The sequence below is a fragment of the Clupea harengus genome, chromosome 24 (assembly GCF_900700415.2).
Source record: "Clupea harengus chromosome 24, Ch_v2.0.2, whole genome shotgun sequence".
In the NCBI taxonomy this organism is placed as follows: domain Eukaryota; kingdom Metazoa; phylum Chordata; class Actinopteri; order Clupeiformes; family Clupeidae; genus Clupea; species Clupea harengus.
In genome coordinates, this window is record NC_045175.1 from 11,163,857 (window position 1) to 11,188,280 (window position 24,424).

General features: G+C 42.1%; 7 protein-coding genes across 7 annotated transcripts; 3 read left to right on the plus strand and 4 right to left on the minus strand.

The window, feature by feature from the left end:
* Nucleotides 1-540: 540 nt before the first annotated feature.
* LOC105909352 (histone H2B 1/2-like) lies at nucleotides 541-1,004 on the plus strand. Its single transcript, XM_012837975.3, has one exon. The coding sequence runs from the start codon at nucleotides 583-585 to the stop codon at nucleotides 955-957; it is 375 nt and encodes a 124-aa protein (XP_012693429.2). The 5' UTR covers nucleotides 541-582; the 3' UTR covers nucleotides 958-1,004.
* Nucleotides 1,005-3,724: 2,720 nt separating this feature from the next.
* On the minus strand, nucleotides 3,725-4,189 carry LOC105908382 (histone H2A-like). Its single transcript, XM_012836886.3, has one exon. The coding sequence runs from the start codon at nucleotides 4,142-4,144 to the stop codon at nucleotides 3,767-3,769; it is 378 nt and encodes a 125-aa protein (XP_012692340.1). The 5' UTR covers nucleotides 4,145-4,189; the 3' UTR covers nucleotides 3,725-3,766.
* Nucleotides 4,190-8,866: 4,677 nt separating this feature from the next.
* On the plus strand, nucleotides 8,867-9,393 carry LOC105913008 (histone H4). Its single transcript, XM_031562481.2, has one exon. It carries the CDS (start codon nucleotides 8,902-8,904, stop codon nucleotides 9,211-9,213), a length of 312 nt encoding a protein of 103 aa, XP_031418341.1. The 5' UTR covers nucleotides 8,867-8,901; the 3' UTR covers nucleotides 9,214-9,393.
* A 636-nt stretch (nucleotides 9,394-10,029) lies between these two features.
* On the plus strand, nucleotides 10,030-10,466 carry LOC105893410 (histone H2B 1/2-like). The gene has a single exon (XM_012819829.3). It carries the CDS (start codon nucleotides 10,045-10,047, stop codon nucleotides 10,417-10,419), a length of 375 nt encoding a protein of 124 aa, XP_012675283.1. The 5' UTR covers nucleotides 10,030-10,044; the 3' UTR covers nucleotides 10,420-10,466.
* Nucleotides 10,467-11,360: 894 nt separating this feature from the next.
* Nucleotides 11,361-11,811, minus strand: LOC105899864 (histone H3). The gene has a single exon (XM_012827086.2). It carries the CDS (start codon nucleotides 11,779-11,781, stop codon nucleotides 11,371-11,373), a length of 411 nt encoding a protein of 136 aa, XP_012682540.1. The 5' UTR covers nucleotides 11,782-11,811; the 3' UTR covers nucleotides 11,361-11,370.
* Nucleotides 11,812-12,471: 660 nt separating this feature from the next.
* Nucleotides 12,472-12,913, minus strand: LOC105896833 (histone H2A-like). The gene has a single exon (XM_012823631.2). The coding sequence runs from the start codon at nucleotides 12,867-12,869 to the stop codon at nucleotides 12,492-12,494; it is 378 nt and encodes a 125-aa protein (XP_012679085.1). The 5' UTR covers nucleotides 12,870-12,913; the 3' UTR covers nucleotides 12,472-12,491.
* Nucleotides 12,914-13,506: 593 nt separating this feature from the next.
* Nucleotides 13,507-14,423, minus strand: LOC105899863 (histone H1-like). Its single transcript, XM_012827085.3, has one exon. It carries the CDS (start codon nucleotides 14,372-14,374, stop codon nucleotides 13,742-13,744), a length of 633 nt encoding a protein of 210 aa, XP_012682539.2. The 5' UTR covers nucleotides 14,375-14,423; the 3' UTR covers nucleotides 13,507-13,741.
* Nucleotides 14,424-24,424: the final 10,001 nt, after the last annotated feature.

Here is a 24,424-nt window from a genome sequence, read left to right on the forward strand (position 1 = left end):
TTGAGGTTCGCTTTGGACAGAAGGAAACTTGGAAACTTGGTTCATATTACATTGAGTTTATGCTACAACTCACACTCACATTTGCGTAACAATTCCAGAATCTCTCCAACAAAAACGAGAAATGAAGTGATCGATTATTTTAATCCAAAGCCAGTGGTAATATTTACATATATCTATCTCTTTCTTCCTTTCGCCAAAAAGTGCGGGTAGATGAGGAACCTGCTGATCTGTTAATATTACATTGGGCTTATACCACAACTGACATTTATATTGGCGTAAAAATGGCAGAATCTCTCCAACAAAAACAGAAGAAAAAACAAGTAATTGATTACGCAAACTAAGCTTAGTTTATATATATATAACGCGTACGTAGAAATGGAAAATATATATATATATTTCTACGAAAAGTGACCAACTGTGACCAACTGTGCCTGAGTGTTTGGTGTTGGAGGGAAATGGCTGCCTATTCGGATCGTGGGTGTCTGAAGTGACGCAGTCAGTCATTTGCATATAACTTTGAATATATAGCTGGCAACCTCACTAAGACAGTTATATTCTGTTCGAGATAGACAGAGATACAACATGCCAGAACCAGCTAAGCCAGCACCCAAGAAGGGATCCAAGAAGGCAGTGACAAAGGCTGCAGGGAAAGGAGGCAAGAAGCGCAGAAAGACCAGGAAGGAGAGCTATGCCATCTACGTGTACAAGGTCCTGAAGCAGGTCCACCCCGATACCGGTATCTCCTCCAAGGCGATGGGCATCATGAACTCTTTCGTGAATGACATCTTCGAGCGCATCGCTGGGGAGTCTGCCCGCCTGGCTCACTACAACAAGCGTTCCACCATCACCTCCAGGGAGATCCAGACCGCAGTGCGTCTGCTTCTGCCCGGTGAGCTGGCCAAGCACGCTGTGTCTGAGGGAACCAAGGCCGTCACCAAATACACCAGCTCCAAGTAGAGCGTTATCTTAACACACTCCAACTCAAAGGCTCTTTTAAGAGCCACCCACATTTTCTTCGAAAAGTCATTCCAATGCTGTTTTAAAATCTCGATTAATGTAAGCTGCTTAATTGTCTACACTTTAATAATACAAGAAAATTATGTTTTTAAAACGGCCATGGTTCCGAGTGTAAACATGAGGAATGTTCATATCTGAGTTGAATGTGAAAGCGCAGCTTGGGTCGCCAAACTGGTGTTGTGGTGATCCAGTTGGAATTTCAACTCCTCTTTTCAGGATGGTCTCAGACCATTTAACTGCAAAGCACGTAGCTTGGGCCAGTGGTCAATTGATTATAGTGGAATGAATGTTGAGCACGTACGTCAAAGAATCATGCTTGACAATGTCGCATTAGAATTTCTGGAGTGTTCTACATGTAAACATATTTAAAACGAGCTTGTTGATACATTTAAGCACGTTTTCTTTGAAAAGTCATTCCCATGCTTTGTTCAAATCTCTATGTAAACTGCTTAGTTCCTTACAAGAAAACTATATGTTTTTAATAAGGCCATGGTTCTGCGTTCGTACATGACATGGCCTACACACAATAATAATAATATTTTATTTGTAACGCACTCTCCATTCAGAAGAATATCAGAGTGTCAACTAACTGGTGTTGTGTAGGTACAGTTGGACAGGTCAAAAGCTTTTCTTTCCAGGATGGTCTCTGAGATCATTTAACTGCATATCATGTAGCCTGGGCGGGTGGTCAATTCATTATATTGTGGTGTATAATCCTCAAAACTAAATATAAACACGCAGAGGCTTAACTCCTGGATAGTGCTTCGGTACCACATTAAACTAAACGTTGAGCATGCACATCAAGTATCATGATGAAATTAATGTTGCTGATTGATAAATGTTGCATTAGTATTTGTGGAGTGTTCTACATGCAAACAGATTTAAAGCGTGCTTATGATAGGATATGCTTGAAATTCGTAAAAGCACGTTCGCATGAATGCAATGTTTTATATTCAAGACCTGGCGAATGTAATTACATATTGACTGTTTACAACTAGTTACAGCAAACGTTGCTCGATATTCATAAAACAACCAGTTTGGAAAGGTCATGGAATCTGTATGTAATCATGTAATTCTAGAATTTGGTGCCGAAATAAATGAGCATCGTGTATTTACAATTTACATCTTAACAGAAAAACGGAATAGAGTTTTCATCGACATTTTGGTGGCTCTTAAAAGAGCCTTTTGATTTCTGGGATGAAGAATGAACTTAAGCACGCTCCCCACGGATGCGACGGGCCAACTGGATGTCCTTGGGCATGATGGTGACTCTCTTGGCGTGGATGGCGCACAGGTTGGTGTCCTCGAACAGACCGACCAGGTAAGCCTCGCTGGCCTCCTGAAGAGCCATGACGGCAGAGCTCTGGAAGCGCAGGTCGGTCTTGAAGTCCTGAGCGATCTCTCTCACCAGACGCTGGAAGGGCAGCTTGCGGATCAGCAGCTCAGTGGACTTCTGGTAACGACGGATCTCTCTCAGAGCCACGGTACCGGGCCTGTAACGATGGGGCTTCTTCACGCCACCGGTAGCTGGTGCGCTTTTACGCGCAGCCTTGGTGGCGAGCTGCTTCCTCGGAGCTTTCCCTCCGGTGGATTTGCGAGCAGTTTGCTTTGTTCTTGCCATGGTTAAGCCTTCTTCGGTTTGAAGTGTAGCACAAAGCGGGAAGCGGGTTTTTTAAAGGCCTACAATCCCAGCCTGCCCCCTGTCTCCGCTGATTGGACATCGTAAGTGCTTCAGAGTGGCGCCAGAAATTCAAAAAAATTCAAAGCCCACCCCCCTGGTATAGAATTGCCTTTGTCATTTTCCACAAAAAAAAGAAAGAAATACACTAACATATGCCATTAGTCAGTATACATGTAGAAATAAACACGAATAGTCAAGTCAAAGTCAAAGTGTTTATTGTCGCATGCATCAAATTGCTTCAGCGCAGCGAAATTCTTAAGACTTGGCCGGCAACATCTACGCAGTAGACGGCATACAGATAACAAAATAAATAACATAACACTGTAACATATAACATTAACAAGTAACAGCTATTTTAAAATACAAGGGCTAGCAGCAGTTTAAAGGGTGAAGAAGTGAGGAGTATTAAATTAAAGATGTGTGCAAATATATGTAGTAAGTGTAGTTGCATGAGTGGGGGAGCAGAAAGTACATTTTGATGACGACTGTTCAGTGGGTCAATGTTGCTGATTCAGAAGCCTTACGGCCTGGGGGATATAGACACATATATTGGCCAGCAAATACACACAATACTTTATTTTACGCCTTCAAAATATGTTTTCGTAAGCAGGACATGTCCATACTATCATTAAATGGTATTAGTATTGGAATATTGCGTTTGAAAGACCGCACACCATCACGTTATGGGTACGGCACACAATTAACCTATGGTTGGTCTGTAGAACAATGGCGCAGGATCCCGCAGCCTTACTATGTACACCACTATAATGAACGTTCCCTCAGTCTTACTATATACATAACTGTACTGATAGTGACTGCATGCCCAGTAAAATAACGGACCATAGCTACTCCTAGTGTTTTTGATTTGATCATTGTAATTTTATTGCAAACTAAGAGGGTCGGTTTATACCGTCCACACTCTAAACATATGAGCGCGCCAAGTAATTTGACCACTGAATGATATGTGAAGGGGGGGAGAGTGGCCATCTCAACAACTTGAAATGTACTTTTAAAAAGTATTTGGGTGGCTCTTAAAAGAGCCCTTGTTTGATATTATGAGGGACAGATTTACTTGGATTTCTCGGTCTTCTTGGGCAGAAGCACAGCCTGGATGTTAGGCAGCACACCACCCTGAGCGATGGTCACTCCGCCGAGCAGCTTGTTCAACTCCTCGTCATTACGCACAGCCAGCTGCAGATGGCGGGGAATGATACGACTCTTCTTGTTGTCACGGGCAGCGTTGCCGGCCAACTCAAGGATCTCAGCAGTCAGATACTCGAGCACGGCAGCCATGTAGACCGGAGCTCCAGCTCCAACACGATGAGCGTAATTACCCTTGCGGAGCAGCCTGTGAACACGACCCACGGGGAACTGGAGTCCAGCCCTGGATGAGCGAGTCTTGGCCTTAGCCCTCGCCTTTCCTCCGGTTTTGCCTCTGCCGCTCATTTTCGAGTTTCAATAGATTCTACTAAAGACTGAAGTGTAGAGAGACACAGAAGGGTGTGGCTTTATACTCTTTCAGCTCAGTAATGCTCATGACCTCAGTGGTTGGGGCTAGAATGCTTAGAGCCAATCAACGTATAGGTCTGTGCCAAAGTCATTTCAATTTGGCGCCTGCTGGATTTCATTTTTCCTTTAAGCGCGTGAACTTCAAAATGTACTGAATATTTTAACGCATGAAATAGTTAAAACGGCACATTTCAGTTAGGTGGCAGCTTGGTTTCCAGATATGTCAGTTTAACAGTCACAATAGACAAGCAAACAGGAGGTCCCAGAATCTCCATGTACAGCGAACATATTGCAGTTTTTCGCGATTGTTTACAGTTTTTTACGATTGGATAAACAATCAAATCAAAAGTATTACACAATTATCAAAAACCCCAATCAAGGAGCAAAATAACGGCTCAGATTTGCACCACTAAAAGCACATGTCAACATCACACCTTTTGAGAAACAAAACACAAAAGTGATTTGCAAGGTTTTGATAATTGTGTAACACTTTTGATTTTAGTGTTTATCCAATCGTAAAAAACTGTAAACCTGTTTGTTGTGTCTACAATTACAGTTTTTCTCGATTGCTTACAGTTTTTTACGATTGGATAAACACTAAAATCAAAAGTATTACACAATTATCAAAACCTTTACTCAAGGAGCAAAACAACGGCTCAGATTTGCACCACTGTAAGCATATGTCAACATCACACTTTTTGCAAAACAATACACACAAGTGATTTGCAAAACACTAAACACACTTGAATGCTTTAGACACAGAAGTATATCAAGAGGTCACTTCCTTGCAATTCCAAAACACTGACTGTCAAATTACCACACTTATGAGCCTGTCAAATAAACACAGCCATCAAATGCGCAAACACATGATTGCTTAATTCTAGACACACCAAACAGGTTTAAGCACTATAGAAATGCAGCAGATGAGTTCATCTGTCTTCAAACTAAATGGAAGGAGTCAGAAGAAAAAGAGTAAGGGTGAGAGGGGGAATCCACAGAGGAGGAGAAGGAGGAAGAGGAAGAGGCGGATGCCATGCCAGAGGCTGAGGTCGAGGTGGATGTAGAGGAAGAGGAAGACCCGAAGCGTGCTCAAAGAAGAAGAAGACCAAATTTATCAAATAAACTTGAAAGGAGGACGGGGTCCCATATTCACGCAAGAACAAGATCGAGAGATCATGGAGAATCACAGCAAAACATGTCCCAGTTTTCATGCTACTACAGTAGTGTGCATAACACTGTAAGCTCAGCAAATATCAGACAAACATAAAATTATGTATCCAGTACGGGTTACAATTCCATCAAAAAAAGACTGAAAATACAGTACAAATAAAGTTGTTTCATTTTAACCTGATGTCTTTTTAGGATGTGTGCCAGTGTTGACTGAGAGACCTGATGGACATTATTGAAAATGGCATGGTCACAGATAATGTTGGCTTGAATTTCTCTGAGCCTGATAGCATTATTGGCCAAAACCATGTTTATGATCTCTCTCTCTTGTTCTTGTGTGAATATGGGCCCATCGTCCTCCTTTCAAGTTTATTTGATAAATTTGGTCTTCTTCTTTGAGCACGTTTTCCTCCTGCTTCAGGTCTTCCTCTTCCTCTTCCTCTACCTCCACCTCGGCCTCGGCCTCTTCCTCCTTCTCCTCCTCTGTGGATTCCCCCCTCACTCTCTTCTTCTTCTGACTCCTACCATTTTGGTTGAAGACAGATGAACTCATCTGCTGCATTTCTATAGTGCTTACAGTTTTTTACGACTGGATAAACACTAAAATCAAAAGTATTACACAATTATCAAAACCTTCACTCAAGGAGCAAAACAACGGCTCAGATTTGCACCACTATAAGCACATGTCAACATCACACTTTTTGCGAAACAATACACACAAGTGATTTGCAAAACACTAAACACACTTTTATGCTTTAGACACAGACGTATATCAAGATGTCACTTCCTTGCAATTCCAAAGCACTGCAAGTCAAATTACCACACTTTGTGCTTTCTCTGTGTACTTCACTTACACTACTCTAATCACTGAGAAGTAGAATTGCTAAAAGTGTTTTAGGTTTATAACAGCAGTGTGTAAGTGGTACAAACAGAATTCCGTCATATGCAACGTGTGTGTTTCATATGGTAACAAAATATGGTTTTGTTAAATTAGTGTATAGTTTTTACAAGAGTGTTTCATTTTGCAATGGATCTGAGGTGTTTTGCTCATTGGGTGTGTGGTTGTGCTAATTGTGTGAGTAAAATGAAAAACAAAACAAAGCAGTCAAAATTGTGTTTAAGCAATCGAGAAAAACTGTAAACCTGTTTGGTGTGTCTACAATTACAGTTTTTCCCAATTGCTAAAACACTAAAACCCATTGGCTGAACAAAGTTCTCAGTTGCCTGAACTCATGTAGCTAATTGTGGAGTCTGTTGTCAATACCTTAAACTATTTCACATAGTAAAACACAATTTGCAGATCTCACTTAGACTTTTCAGCAAAACTCAAAACACATTCTGCACTCTAATGCACATGTCATCCATACTGGTAAACACAAGTGGCAACAATCAAATACAAATAGAGAAAACATGTCATTGATTAAACACAACCACTCAAAATTGATTTCACTTGTATCAAATGATGTGACACAACCAATATAAGCCAGTTCAGAGAGAAAACAGCTTGTTGAAGGAGGGAAGGAGAAAGTCTGAGAATGGATAGAAGAAAACAATGTGAGAGGACGAGGACGAGTGCGTATGCGAGGTGGGCGAAGAGGAGGAAGAGGGCAAGAAAGAGGAAGAGGAGGACAAAGAGGAAGAGGAAGACAAAGAGTGGAAATATCTGATGAAATTAGAGGCTTCTTCCCCCGTTGCCTCAGGAGAGAAAATATTGCTTGTGATGTCGACAAAGTGCTCTGGCCTGACCCAGCCCAAAGACAAGAAGAAGCACATTGATGACATGTTGGCTCCTTTGATTTTTGTCCCTTTTACTGTAGTAGTGTATACTGTAGTAGGCCTACAGTGCATTGTAGGCTGTATAATGTACAATAAACAAGTTGTATGGCCCTGAACATTGTGCTTTCTATTTGTTACAGTAACAGTACTGACTGCTCAATAGATTTTGACTGGTTGCAGGTTCATATCAACAAAGAACAAGAGTGAGTGTGAGTAGTGAGATGCAGGGTACAGTACTATAGGCGTACAAGGAGGAGAAAGAACCAACAAAAATTAGAGCAAAGCAGAGTAGTAATTTCTGATACATTTTTAGCTACTATGAGAGAACATGTTTTCAGTCATCAAAAGACAATGAAATCAGTTTTGAGATTTAAAATGTACTTCTCCTTGAGAACTATATGTTTTGAACAATGTGTTTTCTATTCTTTGGTGTATTGTTTACTGACTGCTTGAAAGTGTATATCATTTTGATCACTTTGTTTACAATTTAAGAGCAGTGTTTGATTTTGAGCACAGATAAAACTGTTTTGAGGCGAAAGTTTCATTTTGCAAGAGGATTCAGAGGTTTTGTAAATAGTGCTTGAAGATGAGATTTTGTGTTTACAGTTTCGAGAAAATGGGTGACCGTTTCAAGAAATGTGTTTTAGCAATCATGAAAAACTGTAAGCAATCATGTGTTTGCGCACTTGACGGCTGTGTTTATTTGACAGGCTCATAGGTGTGGTAATTTGACAGTCAGTGTTTTGGAATTGCAAGGAAGTGACCACTTGATATACTTCTGTGTCTAACAACCAGTTTGAAGTGACAGAGGAATTACTTTAAAACAATGTGAGGCCGTACCACAGCTAAGGATGTATTTGAGCAACTGTGTGACGCAATTGAGCATACTGGTGTGTCATGGAAGGCGCTCCGAGGAATAAAAACAGACAGGTCATTATCAATGATCAGCATATCAGTAAACTATTCATTTTAGATCACTATAGATTGAAAGATGCTGTATTATGACTGGGAAATTAAATTATAGACCTGAAATATATTTATTATGAATACATTTATTTTATAAAATAAAATAATTCAGATTTTTGCTGAAACTTAATTCAGTTTTCTGCTGTGTTTTGTTTGTTTGCAGCCTTGTTACCAACTATGCAAAGTGGTGCAGTAGAGCATTTGCTTTGAAATGTGCGTGTATGAAGGAAAAATATAGATGTAGTTGTCAATGAACACATTATCCCACTGTTACTGCTGTATATGTCAGTCATGGGCTATCAATGAGACAAAGTGATCAAAAAATGCAACTATAACTAACACCTTTATCCAAAGAGCGTCCTGCATTGCCCAGGAATTGAAACTCAGGTCAGCTACTTGTTATTCAACAACACTAACCATTGTACCACTGATCACACATGAAACATTTGCCACACTCAAAAGTTGTATCTACAGTATTGTGATAGGCAAGCCAACAGATAAAAAAAAACTGGTCCCCCACTGACCAGACTGGACCCTCATCGGCCCGAGTGCGTATGCGAGATTTGAATTTTAGATGGGGGGGGGGGGGCTGCTTACGAGAGGGCGTGTATTTCTGACGTACTTTACCCTACATTTGTGCGTATTCTCCATTCAGAAAAGGAGGGACAAGCAAAGGGGAGTGTTTAGTAGTCTTCACCAACGTCCTCTCATTAAGAATAATACCGCTCACCAAAGAGAAGTTTGTATATTTCTTTTGACTGTAACAGAGCAGAAGACTTAAAATCATGTCCGGCAGAGGAAAAGGAGGCAAGGGACTCGGTAAGGGAGGCGCTAAGCGACATCGCAAGGTTCTCCGTGATAACATCCAGGGAATCACAAAGCCTGCAATCCGTCGTCTGGCTCGCCGTGGTGGTGTGAAGCGAATCTCCGGCCTCATCTACGAGGAGACTCGTGGTGTGCTGAAGGTGTTCCTGGAGAATGTGATCCGTGATGCCGTCACCTACACCGAGCACGCCAAGAGAAAGACCGTGACCGCCATGGATGTGGTCTATGCTCTGAAGCGTCAAGGCCGCACTCTGTACGGCTTCGGCGGTTAAAGATTTGATCACACATTCAAACTGAACCCAAAGGCTCTTTTAAGAGCCACCCAAATGCTATACAAAGGCTGTATCCCAACATGACACCAACCCGAGATAGATACGTATTGCGCGTGATATAGGATTATAATAACTCAACATCAGTCAATACATTTCATAAGTTCCTTGGTACACAGAGATGCTAAGTTCATTATCAGAATATTTACCACAGCATTCCATGTTATATAAATAACAGTCGTGTCCTAGTGATTAGATTAGGTCACTCATTTCTGTGCGTAAGCTATCATCCATTTAATGGTGTGATACAAAAGCAAGAACCCCCTCAAAAGTAACCTCACCTCGCCCAGATGCGTACGGTGCGACGCCATGAAGGCGCGAAAGAATGACACCAATGTTGCCACCGTGAAATTAGTGTTCGCCACAACTCACATATATATAGGCGTAAAAATGGCAGAAACTCAACAAAAAACAAGTAATGGATTACGCAATCTAAGGCTAGTTTATATATGTATATCTGTAGTTTTTGCATATATCTATTTCGTACGATTTTCTCCATTTCTACGAAAAGTGCGGGGAATGAGACAAAAGGAGGGGGGGGGGGTCGGGTAGCTGCTGATCTGTGGGTGGGGCTGGAGTTGTTTCATTGACCGTCCCCTTCGCTACCAATTGACCAACCGTGCCCGGGCGCTTGGTATTGGAGGGAAATAACAGAGAATTCTGGTCACGGGAGTCTGAAGTGACGCAGTTGGTCATTTGCATAGAACTTTGTATATATAAGTGGCATCCTCACTAAGGCATTTATATTCTATTTGAGATAGACAGAGATACATCATGGTTGAGCCAGCAAAGCCAGCACCCAAGAAGGGATCCAAGAAAGCAGTGACGAAAGCTCCAGGAAAAGGAGGCAAGAAGCGCAGAAAGACCAGGAAGGAGAGTTATGCCATCTACGTGTACAAAGTGCTGAAGCAGGTCCACCCCGATACCGGTATCTCCTCTAAGGCGATGGGCATCATGAACTCTTTCGTGAATGACATCTTCGAGCGCATTGCTGGGGAGTCTTCCCGCCTGGCCCACTACAACAAGAGGTCCACCATCACCTCCAGAGAGATCCAGACCGCAGTGCGTCTTCTTCTGCCCGGCGAGCTGGCCAAGCACGCTGTGTCTGAGGGAACCAAGGCCGTCACCAAATACACCAGCTCCAAGTAGAACTTTATCTTAACACACTCCAACTCAAAGGCTCTTTTAAGAGCCACTCACCTCTTCTTTGAAAAGTCATTCCAGTGCTTTTTTTTTATTTTTTAAATCGACTAATGTACATTGCTTAATCTCTATACATTATTTCCCTTACAAAAAAAGGATGTGTTTTTAAAACGGCCATGGTTCCGTGTCCACAAATAACGCCTGTTCATGACATACCTGAGATTAATTTGAACGGCGACCCAAGCTGCGCTAACTGGTGGTGTTTTTTATTATTATTTATATTCATTTAAAGTGCTAAATTCTCTATAATGTTTGCAAGGATACATTTATAAAATGGCCATGATTCGTGCGCACACAAGGCATGTTAATGACATAAATCGCGCTAAACTGTGTTGTGGTGATACAGTTGGAAATGTCATGTCAAAAGCCTCTCCAGGATAGTCTCAGAGCATTTAACTACATTGGTCTGGTGGTCAATTCATTAAAGTGGTGTATAATCCCCAAAACTAAATAAAAACACGCACAGGTCTAACTCACAGTGGAAGTGTTGCTTCGACACACCTTGAAATGATAATAGATGAATGTTGCACTAGGATTAGTGGAGTGTTATATGTACAGATTGAAAGTGTGGTGATGAAACGATAAATACGCTTGTATTGTAAAATGAACTTAAGAATGTTCCCCATGGATGCAATGTTTTATATTCAAGACCTGGCGAGTGTGATTGCATGCATATGTTCCCTTTCACAGCTAGTTACAGAAAATGTTGCTCAATAGTCATTAAAATAACTGTTTTGAAAGGTTACGGAATATAACTAGAATCTAGTGCAGAACAAAATGAACGTCGTGTATTTCACCCTATACAATTTAACATATAAGGAAAAACGAAATAGAGCTTTGATCGACAGTTTGGCGGCTCTTAAAAGAGCCTTTTGATTTCTAGAGGGAAAGATGAACTTAAGCACGCTCCCCACGGATGCGACGAGCCAGCTGGATGTCCTTGGGCATGATGGTGACTCTCTTGGCGTGGATGGCGCACAGGTTGGTGTCCTCGAACAGACCGACCAGGTAAGCCTCGCTGGCCTCCTGAAGAGCCATGACGGCAGAGCTCTGGAAGCGCAGGTCGGTCTTGAAGTCCTGAGCGATTTCTCTGACCAGACGCTGGAAGGGCAGCTTGCGGATCAGCAGCTCAGTGGACTTCTGGTACCGACGGATCTCTCTCAGAGCCACGGTACCGGGCCTATAACGATGTGGCTTCTTCACGCCACCGGTAGCTGGTGCGCTTTTACGCGCAGCCTTGGTGGCGAGCTGCTTCCTCGGAGCTTTCCCTCCGGTGGATTTGCGAGCAGTTTGCTTTGTTCTTGCCATGGTTAAGTGTTCTTCGGTTTGAAGTGTAGCACAAAGCGGGAAGCGGGTTTTTTAAAAGGCCTAAAATCCCAGCCTGCCCCCTGTCTCCGCTGATTGGACATAGTAAGTGCTTCAGAGTGGCGTCAGAAATTCAAAAATACAAAGCCCACCCTCCTGGTATAGAATTGCCTAAAACAAGAAATACACTAAAATATGCCATTAGTCTGTATACATGTACAAATAACCGCAAATACACACAATACTTTATTTTACGCCTTCAAAATATATTTTCGTAAGCAGGACATGTCAATACTATCATTAAATGGATTGGAATCATGCGTTTGAAAGACGGCACACAATGAACCCATGAACAATTAACCTATGGTTGGTCTGTAGAACAATGGCGAAAGATCCAGCAGCCTTACCATGTACACTACTATAATATTCCCGCAGTCTTACTATATACATAATTGTACTGATAGTGACTGCATGCCCAGTAAAACAACGGGCCATAGCTACTCCTAGTGTTTTGATTTGATCATAATAATTTCATTGTAAACAAAGAGGGTCGGTTTTAACCGACCACACTCAAAACATGAGCGCGCCGAGTAATTTGACCACTGAATGACATGTGAAGGAGGGTAGTGGCCATCTCAACAACTTGGAATAAACTTTCAAAAAGTAATTGGGTGGCTCTTAAAAGAGCCTTTCTGATATTTTAGGGGAGAGATTTACTTGGATTTCTCAGTTTTCTTGGGCAGAAGCACAGCCTGGATGTTGGGCAGCACACCACCCTGAGCGATGGTCACTCCGCCGAGCAGCTTGTTCAACTCCTCGTCGTTGCGCACCGCCAGCTGCAGATGGCGGGGAATGATACGACTCTTCTTGTTGTCACGGGCAGCGTTGCCGGCCAACTCGAGGATCTCAGCAGTAAGATACTCGAGAACGGCGGCCATGTAGACCGGAGCACCAGCTCCAACACGATGGGCATAATTGCCCTTGCGGAGCAGCCTGTGAACACGACCCACGGGGAACTGGAGTCCGGCCCTGGATGAGCGAGTCTTGGCCTTAGCCCTGGCCTTTCCTCCGGTTTTACCTCTGCCGCTCATTTTGGAGTTTCAGTAGTGTCTTCTAAAGACTGAAGTGTAGAGAGACATAGAAGGGTGTGGCTTTATACTCCTCCAGCTCAGTGTTGCTCATGACCTCAGTGGTTGGGGCTAGAATTCTTAGAGCCAATCAACGTATAGGTCTGTGCCAAAGTCATTTCAATTTGGCGCCTGCTGGATTTCATTCTTCCTTTAAGCGCGTGAATTTCAAAATGTACTGAATATTTTAAAGCATGAAATAGTTAAAACGGCACATTTCAGTTAGGTGGCAGCTTGGTTTCCATATATTTTAGTTTAACAGTCACAATAAACAATTAAACAGGAGGTCCAATAATCTCCATGTATAGCGAACATATGAAAATGGAACAAACTGAAGTGGGTGGGTGCTACAAACCGGTCTGTAACTACTTTGTATCGTTTTTGATTAAAACAATGAGGAGCAGAATGCTGCAAGCCTATTTCTATTATTTTGGGTTAACATTAGATGTGTAGAATATACCAAATAGAATTGAATAGCCTATTTTAGTGTGATTTATTTCCATACCGTTTATTTATTATCAGTCACTCTGGCTAAACTTAAACTTTATATTAACTTCCCTTCTGGGCCCTCAAGCAGGTGAATAACTACTGTCATACCGTGTGTGTTCATTGCTAGCATAACATATAACTAAATTGCTGGGCGGTGATTTAAAACCTTGATAGACCAACATCTTTAACTGAAAATATATTGCAAACGTAGCATGAGCTTCAAGCATAAATTACCCATTACCAATGCTATTGTCGGAACAGATGCATTCAAATGATTCTTTTGTGTGGCTCTTAAAAGAGCCTTTTCGTTTAACGTGACAACATTAACAGGGCAGGACGCTCAACATTTACTTCTTCTTAGAAGCAGCCCTTTTAGGTTTAGCAGCTTTAGGGGTTGCCGCCTTGGGTTTAGCAGCTTTAGGCGTTGCTGCCTTAGGCTTGGCTGCCTTGACTTTCTTGGGGCTTTTTGCTGCCTTCTTAGGTGTTACGGGCTTTTTGGCCTTCTTGGGACTCTTTGTTGCCTTCTTAGGTGTGGCGGGTTTCTTCGCCTTCTTCGGAGACTTCTTTGCGGCCACCGGCTTCTTAGCCACTGCCTTCTTTGCTGCAACCGGTTTCTTAGCTGCTGGCTTCTTGGCTTTAGGTGCTACCTTCTTAACGGGCTTCTTCTCCTCTGCCTGTTTCTTGTTCAGCTTGAAGGAGCCGGAGGCGCCAGTTCCTTTAATCTGAACCAGCGTTTCCTTAGTAACAAGACTCTTGATGGCCACCTTCACACGAGCGTTGTTCTTCTCCACGTCGTAACCACCAGCCGCCAAAGCCTTCTTCAGCGCACTCAAAGAAACTCCTTTCTTCTCATTAGATGCAGAAATAGCTTTGACGATGAGTTCTCCAACACTCGGTCCAGTACTCTTGGGTCGGGGTGCTGCTTTCTTCTTGGGGGCCTTTGCAGGGGCAGCAGCGGGGGCTGGAGCAGCTTCTGCCATTCTATCTTCTGTCTTGCGCACGGGTAACAACAGAAGTGTGAGAACAGTTGGAGAGCCAGAGTGAACGGTCTTACTTAAAGTATACATGAGAACCGTTTAGACTCACCCTAAAGAGCTCTCCTTGTCCTGCCTCTGCGAAGGGATCGCTTGTGCTTTCTCCAAGCGCGTTCGGTAAAAAATATGAGCGGAGAAACAACATTTACGAATATAAAGATGACTGTTGAAAACAGCACAGCCTATACTTTAAGGAAAACACATGTGGGCTTATGGTTTGACTTAATCCCTGTTGCAACGAACTAGGAACTGCGTAAATCAAGAGGGAGATGTGGCAGTTCGTCTAAGTTTCGTGAGGAAAACATGCCCATAAAGACAGTAAAATCGTGCTATGTATCTACAACAATGTGCCATAGACCCAGATATGAGCCCCAGTAACGCGTTCAAGCAGTGAAAAAGTAGTTTATACGAATCTGTACTTTACTAACGGGAGCTATTCGGACACAGCGAAACACAGTTGACAGACGGTTCAGCCGATCCCACTACACTGCACAGACGTGTACATTTTAGAGGAGCAAATTCTAGTCTACACATGTGAGTATGTGTGTGTGTTTGTGTATGTGTGTGTGAGAGTGAGAGTGTGTGTGTGTCTGTCTGTCTGTCTGTCTGTGTGTGGGATTATTGTTAGTTGATAGAATGATGGGTCTATTCGGCCTCTGTGTCACTCACAACCACTCCTGGCCAGGACATAATGAAGAAGGCAGTAGTCTGCACAGTGTAGACTTTGACGCTAGGTGTAGGATTTACGTGAAAAGACAGCATTGCACCAGATATTACAGTTTTTCTCGATTTTGAAAAAAGGGCCCGGTTTTTCAAAATATTACACATAATTAGTACTATCACACACCCAATTAGCAGAACAGCTCAGATCCTTTGAAAAATTAAACACTCTTGTAAAAACTATACACTCATTTATAAAAAAACTTTGTTTCAAGAAATGTGTTTTAGCAATCGTGAAAAACTGTCACCCATTTTCTCAAAACTGTAAACACAAAACCTCATCTTCAAGCACTATTTACAAAACCTCTGAATCCTCTTGCAAAATGAAACTTTCGCCTCAAAACTGTTTTACCTGTGCTCAAAATCAAACACTGCTCTCAAATCATAAACAAAGTGATCAAAATGATATACACTTTCAAGCAGTCAGTAAACAATACACCAAAAAATAGAAAACACATTGTTCAAAACATATAGTTCTCAGGGAGAAGTACATTTTTAATCTCAAAACAAATTTCATTTTTATCCGTCATTGTCTTTTGATGACTGAAAACATGTTCTCTCATAGTAGCTAAAAATGTATCAGAAATTACTACTCTGCTTTGCTCTAATTTTTGTTGGTTCTTTCTCACAACAAGTTGCCCTGGGACATTGATTATAGCCCTGTGGCCAATGAAATATCTGCCTCTCCTTGCTTTTGTGAGGTTGAACCCCGCCTCATCTATGTATATGAATTCATGCGGGATTTCCTCAGCATACATATGTAAAACTCTCTGAAATACAGTGAAAGACAAGATTGTGTAGTTCAGATCTAGTATACAGTACATTTAGATGTAACAAGATTACGTGTGCTGTATGCAACATCACAGTGCTAAAGAGAACAATACATACCTCCACATACTCGCGGCCGCAGCCCTTTGACCCCCTTGAATTCCGCTCCAAAGGCACTCGATAAAGGCACTTGTGTGTGTGCACGTCTGTGTTTACGTCTGTGTGTGTGTGTGTGTGTGCATCAGTCTGTGTGTGTGTGTGTGTGTGTACGTTTGTGTGTGTGTGTTTGTGTGTGTGTGTGTGTGAGTGTGCATCAGTCTGGTGTGTGTGTGTGTGTGTGTGTACGTCCCTCTCTGAATTCCGCTCTAGAGGCTCTAAAGTTGTTTCATTTGAACCTGATGTCTTTTCAGGATGAGACACCTGATGGACATTATTGAAAATGGCATGGTCACCGATAATGTTGGCTTGAATTTCTCTTGGCCTGATAGCATTATTGGCCGCAACCATGTTCACGATCTCTCTCTCTCTTGTTCTTGCATGACTATGGGCCCTCTTCCTCCTTGTTGTTCTCTACCCACAATCCTATGTAGAACAAAATACATGTAACCTACTATAAAATGTCACAGGAAGGAGTATCAAAAGTGCTGATGAGGTGCATACAATAAGCAGCTGATTACTGAAACTGTAGACAGATTTCTTTTTTGCCTGTTTCCTTGTCGAACTGTCCTAATGACAGATGCCACTGTATATCTGCTAAGATTTGGGTAAACTCTTAGTCCAGCCTCCCTCAGCGTCAATCTGTGGTTCACGACTTGGTCAATTAGTGTTGCACGAATTTCATTTGATAAATGTGTCCGTCTGCTTCAGGTCTTCCTCTTCCTCCACCTCGGCCTCTACCTCTGGCACGGCCTCCGCCTCTTCCTCCTTCTCCTCCTCTGTGGATTCCCCCTCTCACCCTCACTCTTCTTCTTCTGACTCCTTCCAAATTGGCTGAAGACAGATTACACCTGCTGCATTTCTATAGTGCTTAAACCTGATTGGTGTGTCTACAATTAAGCACTCATGTGTTTGCGCACTTCATGACTGTGTTTAACCAATGGCTCATAAGTGTGGTAATTTGACAGTCAGTGCTTTGGAATTGCATGGAAGTGACCTCTTGATATACTTCTAATGAGTATAGTAGTGTCTAATGGATACAAGTGTGTTTGGTGTTTTGCAAATCACTCCGTGTATTGTTTTGCAAGAAGTGAGAGGCTGACATTGTGCTTATAGTGGTGCAAATCTGGGCCGATGTTTTGCTCCTTGAGTGTAAGGTTTTGATAATTGTGTAATACTTTTGATCCTAGTGTAATGGGGTATGAGGTTTGGATTTACTTTTGGCATTCTTTGCTTCCTCCGACAACGTCTTCTTCGTTCTCTTTGCCAATTAAAAACTTCCAATTTCTTGTTCCATATCGCTTTTGCATGTCGAAGAACTTTCTTGTGCCACATGGATCTTGCCTGCTTACGCTGATGAGGTTAAGTGTTCAGTGCTACCTTGTCTGTATGGATCTCTGCCATGAGTTTTTCTTTTTGTTAGAGTAATCACTCTGCATGTCCTTTGCCTCAGTGCCTGTGTGTGCACACTTGTAATGAAAGCTTCACTGTCTCAGAGTCTAACGATCTTGCGTCCATACTAGTTTTTTGGCTTATAGCCAAATATTCCAGACCATTCTGTCCAGCTTCTTTGAACAGAGTGATATTCAACAAACACACACACACACACATTCATGTACGTACACACACACACACACACAGGCATGTACGTACACACACACACACATGCATGCACGTACACACACACACAAACTTCATCATAAGAAAGTCATATTTTACATCATTACCTAATAGCAGTCAAATTTAAAGCAAACACTGTACAAATCCACAAACACTGATCGACAGATGAAGCTGACGTTACAAACGTTGGCTTACTTGTTTGGACTGTTGACATACTGCATATCTGATGGTTGTGGTGGTACTTGTGTCCAGGAACAGTGCACTACCATTACAATTACAGCAGGGGGCACTCTCATTCCCTCAGGGCACTTTTGTTGGTCTGTTCATTTTCACAATTGTAGTAACCTCTGAGCTACAAGCTGGGCCTGGTTTCATTTTACATTTAGTCATTTAGCTGACGCTTTTATCCAAAGCGACTTACACATTTACACTGATGGCACACTGCACATTAGGAGCAAGTAGGGGTTCAGTGTCTTGCTCAAGGACGCTTCGACAGGGAATCGAACTAGCAACCTTCTGATTACTAAACGACTTCTCTACCCCCTGTACCACTGTCTTTCCATTTTGAGGATTCATCTAGAGATGCCATGGCATCAGGCAAGGTGACTATGTGTTAGTTATTAGAGCATGGTCCCCATGACCGTGTGTGTGTCATAATGGGGGCTCTTACATCACTCTGGTTTCCACTGATGCCCAAAGCTACCATGTCACGATGCGTTAGTACGTGTGTAATATTATATATTCCAAAATAAGATCACTAAACTGGACCTTAGACAGCAGTAGCCTGAAGGGAGCCATTTTGTTAAGCTGGCTTCCAGCATTTACCTAACCCACTGTCCACCCCTTTACCCCTTACTGGCTATACTAGCCCCTTGCACAGATATTCTAGTACTATTACTCTTAATCTCTTTGCACTATCCACACATGCGCAAGAACATTATCTATTTGCACTATCCACACATGCAGCACAAGAACACTTTCCTCCTGGGCATCTACAATTTTACTCACAATCAGGCACATTGCACATAGGGTCAGACTCCCCACACACACACACACACACACACACACACACACACACACACACACATTGCACCATAGGGTCAGACCCATTGTTGTAGCCATTACCACCCCACTCCTTTTGAACATGTTCTCCCTATGTGTACTTGACTTGTGTATTTGTGCCTGTGAGTTGTGGTAATTGTATTGTATAAGCTACTGGATGTCCTAAAATGTCCCTCTGGATTAATAAAGTATCTATATATCTATCTATCTATCTATCTATCTATCTATCTATCTATCTATATCTCTCTCTCTCTCTCTTTCCTTGTGTTTTGGCTGGGCGACCTACTGTGCCTATCCACATGGTTTGGGATCTAGGGTGTGGTACACATTATCAGCCTGCCTATCCACATGGTTTGGGATCTAGGGTGTGGTACACATTATCAGCCTGCCTATTCACATGGTTTGGGATCTAGGGTGTGGTACCCATTATCAGCCTGCCTATCCACATGGTTTGCCTATTCACAGCCTGACTGCTGCTGCCAGGTAACCGTAACTCCGCCCGACAGCACTGATCTTTACTGATGTTGAGTTAAGGTGATGGGTTCTTAATGCTTACTGGTAACTACAGTGGTACAGTGGTAGAGAAGTCGTTTAGTAATCAGAAGGTTGCTAGTTCGATTCCCTGTCGAAGCATCCTTGAGCAAGACACTGGACCCCTAATTGCTCCTGATGTGCAGTGTGCCATCAGTGTAAATGTAAAATGTAAAATGTGTATACATTGTAAGTCGCACATATGTAAGTTGCTTTGGATAATAAGCGTCTGCTAAATGACTAAATGTAAATGTAAACTAACACGAAGAGAGGTGTAAACAAGCCATGGTTTTTAGCATGACCATGCCAAGACCACACTATGATCTCTAATGAACCCCTGCTAGTACATTACCACTAGTGTATATGTCTTTGAAAGGTTACAGACTAATATTTGTGGTGTTGTTAACAGTAAAAAACATATACTTATTTTGGAATGATGATATTTATTATAACTGTTATAAAACAGACATAAATACATCTCTGTAGAATAATGTGTTATTAAGCAGAATGATGTGCATGTCCATGGAATGCTTGAGAAATAGTTAGGCAGCCAGCTTTTGAATAACATCTGAGGATTTTATTGAAAATATAAAAAAGATTTGGACAAATATGCACACATATACACATTTCATCATATAGTTTGCAGAGATCTGAGTGATCCCACAGGTCTCCACATATCTGGATACACAGATAAGATAAGACATTTGCTACAGGAATGCCCATGAAGTGGATACAAACTGTGGCTTCCTACTCTTTAAGACTATGGTGATGCTCCAGACTTCCTGGGTGTGGCTTCCATCTGTCTGTGGGGTCCGGCTCTGGTTCCATACTGCACACTGCAGTAGATGGTAGAAGGCGCCTCCTCTGGTTGGACAGGGGCACTGCAGGAAGACATCAGCAGAGTTAAAGAGTTTAACACAGCAATGGACAGTGACACTAGTGTACATAATTACAGGGGGAACAAGAACAAATCAGCCTCCGTTTAGACTGCAAAGAACCAATCAACTTGGCCGATAAAGACCATTTACCCGGTCTGTGTACTGTTAAAATAGTGCTAGAACCAAAGCAGTTTGACCTGCAGAGAGTCACTCAACTGCAGAGAGGCACTCAACTGTAAACAACCTGACAATTAACAGTCACCTGACCTAACCTTGAACAAACTTCGACCGAGTTGGGTTCTCGTATGCATGGCACGGAAACTCTCACTTGAGTAAAACACAGCGTACAAGAGAGTGACCACTGCTTAATCACCTCACTCATACAATCCAGGAACTAAAGTGTCCTCATGTTGGAAGTTCAGGTACAAGAGGGACTCACCGTCGCCCGGGTCTGATGGGGTAAACGGTGCCATAATGGGCTTCCTCCTCCTCCTGAGTGCATTTAGTCTCTCTGGAGCCGTGGGGCTGGATGGTGGAGTACTGAACATCATCCTCTGCTCCTCCTGTAGTCTCTCTGGAGCCGTGGGGCTGGATGGTGGAGTACTGAACATCATCCTCTGCTCCTCCTGCAGTCTCTCTGGAGCCGTGGGGCTGGATGGTGGAGTACTGAACATCATCCTCTGCTCCTCCTGCAGTCTCTCTGGAGCCGTGGGGCTGGATGGTGGAGTACTGAACATCATCCTCTGCTCTTCCTGCAGTCTCTCTGGAGCACTGGGGCTGGATGGTGGAGTACTGAACATCATCCTCTGCTCTTCTTGCAGTCTCTCTGGAGCACTGGGGCTGGATGGTGGAGTACTGAACATCATCCTCTGCTCTTCCTGCAGTCTCTCTGGAGCACTGGGGCTGGATGGTGGAGTACTGAACATCATCCTCTGCTCTTCCTGCAGTCTCTCTGGAGCACTGGGGCTGGATGGTGGAGTACTGAACATCATCCTCTGCTCCTCTTCCTTGAGGATGCTCCTACCTTCAATTTTGACAGTCTTCAAATTTGAGTTTTCAGCTCCATATTCATTCCTGGCCTCACAGTAGTACTGTCCTCCATCCTCATATCTGATGTTAGTGATGCTGTACTGCTGTCCTGATCCTACTGGAGTGGACTCACCCACCTTAAACCAGGTGTAGATCTCCACTGGTGGGTTGGCAACACTGCTGCAGGACATATTCACCGTATCTCCCACTAGAACATCATGGGATGGGCTGACGGAAACTGAAGTGTTCTTTGGTGGAACTTGAAACAAAACAGCAGATAATATTTCTCTAATAAATTATAAATGGGTTTGCAAAATTGCTCAGGTGCTCTGCACAGCAAACATTTCCTTTTCATTTAGCTTACTTTTGTACTCACACATGACATCAAGCTTCACTGGTCAGTGGCGATTCTAGAAAATTTTACATGGGGTGGCAAGTTGAAATTCAAGGGTGGCATATCACACACACATGCCTGGTGTCTATATGTATATGTATATTAAACTTTATTACAGGCTCAAAGCCCACATGGATGATGCACAATACATATAATCAATACATTACATATAAATACATAAATACATATAAATATTAGTGCTGTCAGTTTAACGCGTTATTAACGGCGTTAACGCAAACCCATTTTAACGCCGTTAATTTTTTTATCGCGAGATTAACGCGATTTTTTTTTTTTTTTTTAGATTAACATTCTTTTTGGCCTCGCAAACTGTGTAGTCGGCTAACGTTATGGTTTGAGTGAATAGTGAGCGCGATACGGCGAAATGGATGATAAAAAGCTTCTGAATGGAAAGTTTACTTTTAAAAGTTGTGTTGTGCAAAAGAAGTGAGCTTCACTGTTGTCTGAAAATGTCAACAGGCAGCTGGCTGAAAGCAAAGAAGTAGTAGGCTTACCTTTTATTGGTAACCTAACTGTTACGGTTCAATGTTTCTCAAATAAGAGGCCTGACTGCTATGTTCCCAGCAAACTTGAAAAAAAGAAAATATTAAGCCATGGTTTAACTGCACTATAGGCTGAGTCCTTGTTTACCTGAAATGTGCACTTTATAATTTTATTTTGTACCGCCCTGTTTGGCAATATTGGTTTTCAATAAAATAAAACATTTGCATAAAGCAAGCCAATCAACTTTTCCATGTTGATAAGGGCATTAAAATAAAAATAAAATGATGGAAAAAATAAATAAACAAGGGACATTTAGAATAGATAAAAATTTGAATTAAATATAAGTCTCAGCTGTTTCCATTGTTCTGTGAGAGGAAGTATGAAACTGTGAGAACAGGAGATTGGAATTCAGAGGTGTCATGAAATGTTTAGGTTAAGACTGATTTATTGTTGTAAGACCCAGAGAGTCAGGGTTTTTGGGGGTCTTAGGTAAACATTCTTATCTCTGGGTACCAGGGACCAGAGGACACAACCATGGGAGTGTCATGTCTTTGTTCTGTGATATTTTCTTGAATAAATGGTCAGGCATGTTACTCAAGGGGCAGTGTATGTGGGAACAGCGTTCTGAAACTACTACACTCCTCTGGGCCAGAGTAAATGTCTGTTATTGATTTTATTGTTGGTTGTGTGTGTCTTAATACTGAGGTTTAATACAGTCCTGGTAAAAGGGGTGACATTTTTTTTGCAACATTCAGAGGAGCCGGCGGGCCGGATGAAATCGGCCTTGAGTTTGACACTTGTAGTGCTTTCTCACATCTGGCATTTAGTTGAACACTGAGTCAGGTTTATTTCTTTTTGTTGATATTGAAGAAGTACCTGAATACATCCAAGAAGACCAAATATTAGAGGGAAATCTGATTCTGCTTCTCCCTTCTGGTCTCACACATGTTGGCTCAAAGAGTTCAGAGAGCCACCACAGCAATAGCCATAAAAAACTGATAGTACAGTACAGTAACAGATGGTTCAATCCTTTTCATGTACACCACTATGTTCACGTACATTTGCAGTTACTTTTTTGAACAGCTTTCTGCATCTGCACCATCTTCCGATTGCGAACGTTCAGTCTCACATCTCTCATTTTCGCACGTTCGCAACACCCAAAAACGCAGGCCCCCGTGTCAGGCAGCACGTACAACAAAACCTGCATACAGACCATTAGCTTTCCACAGGGGAAGTGGGTGGGTGGGGTGGGGGGGTTCCAGGACCTCAAATGCTGATATGAGTCATACAGACCTTTGCAGGTTGAATCAGTCTGACTGTAAGAGAATAACATGTTGCCTGTGGGCTGTGTGCACGTGTGTATGTGTGAGAGAGATAGATAGAGAAAGAGAGAGAGAGAGAGAGAGAGAGAGAGAGAGAGAGAGAGAGAATGTAAATTACTGCAAAAAAAAGAATGAATGACTGGTAAATCTCTGCATGAAGTGAATCATCTTATTCTTTGGGCATGACGTTTATGAAAAGTGAACATGTCAGTGATATTATTGTTGTCAGTTAAATCCAATGTAAAGTGCTTTATTTATGTAAATAAATAAATTACTGGGAACATTGTAAATAAACCTAAAATCAAAAGTGTCTTCTATGTAAACAATGTAAACAACCACCACCTATATGGAGATTCCTTCTGTCATATGGGCGCATCTCAAAAATTTTGAATATTCTGGAAAAGTTAATTTTGTTCTGTAATTTACTTCATAAAGTGACACCTTCATATACTCTAGAATCATTATACATAAAGTGGCATGTTTCAAGACTTTTTTTGTTTTAATCTTGATGATTAAAACAAAAAAAGGCAGTAATTTGTGCAAAAGGGGCCCCAACCAAGTATTGAGTGCATAAATTAACTTACTTTTTTGAGTTTTGAGTTAACTAGCTGATAAGAGCTCTTCTCAGGTCGACATTTCTGTATTTTAAATTCTTTATTCTAATATTTTGAGATACTGGATTTTTGATTTCCATGAGCTGTAAGCCATAATCATCAAGATTAAAACAAAAAGGCTTGTAACAGGCCACTTTATCTGTAATGATTCTAAAATATATGAAGGTGTCACTTTTTGAATTAAAATACAAAAAAAAGGAACTTTTCCACAATATAATTTTTTTAGATGCACCTGTATGTCAGAGTCTTTCGGGTGTGCAGTCTCTACCATGACAAGAAGTGCTGAATCATCAGGAACAGTTTCCAGGGTGGTCTTCCAAGCACGTGGATGGCAGGTTGAAGTGTACAAGTATGGGCCATGTTTAATTGTGGCCATTGGATTGTCAAGTCCTTCACTTTAG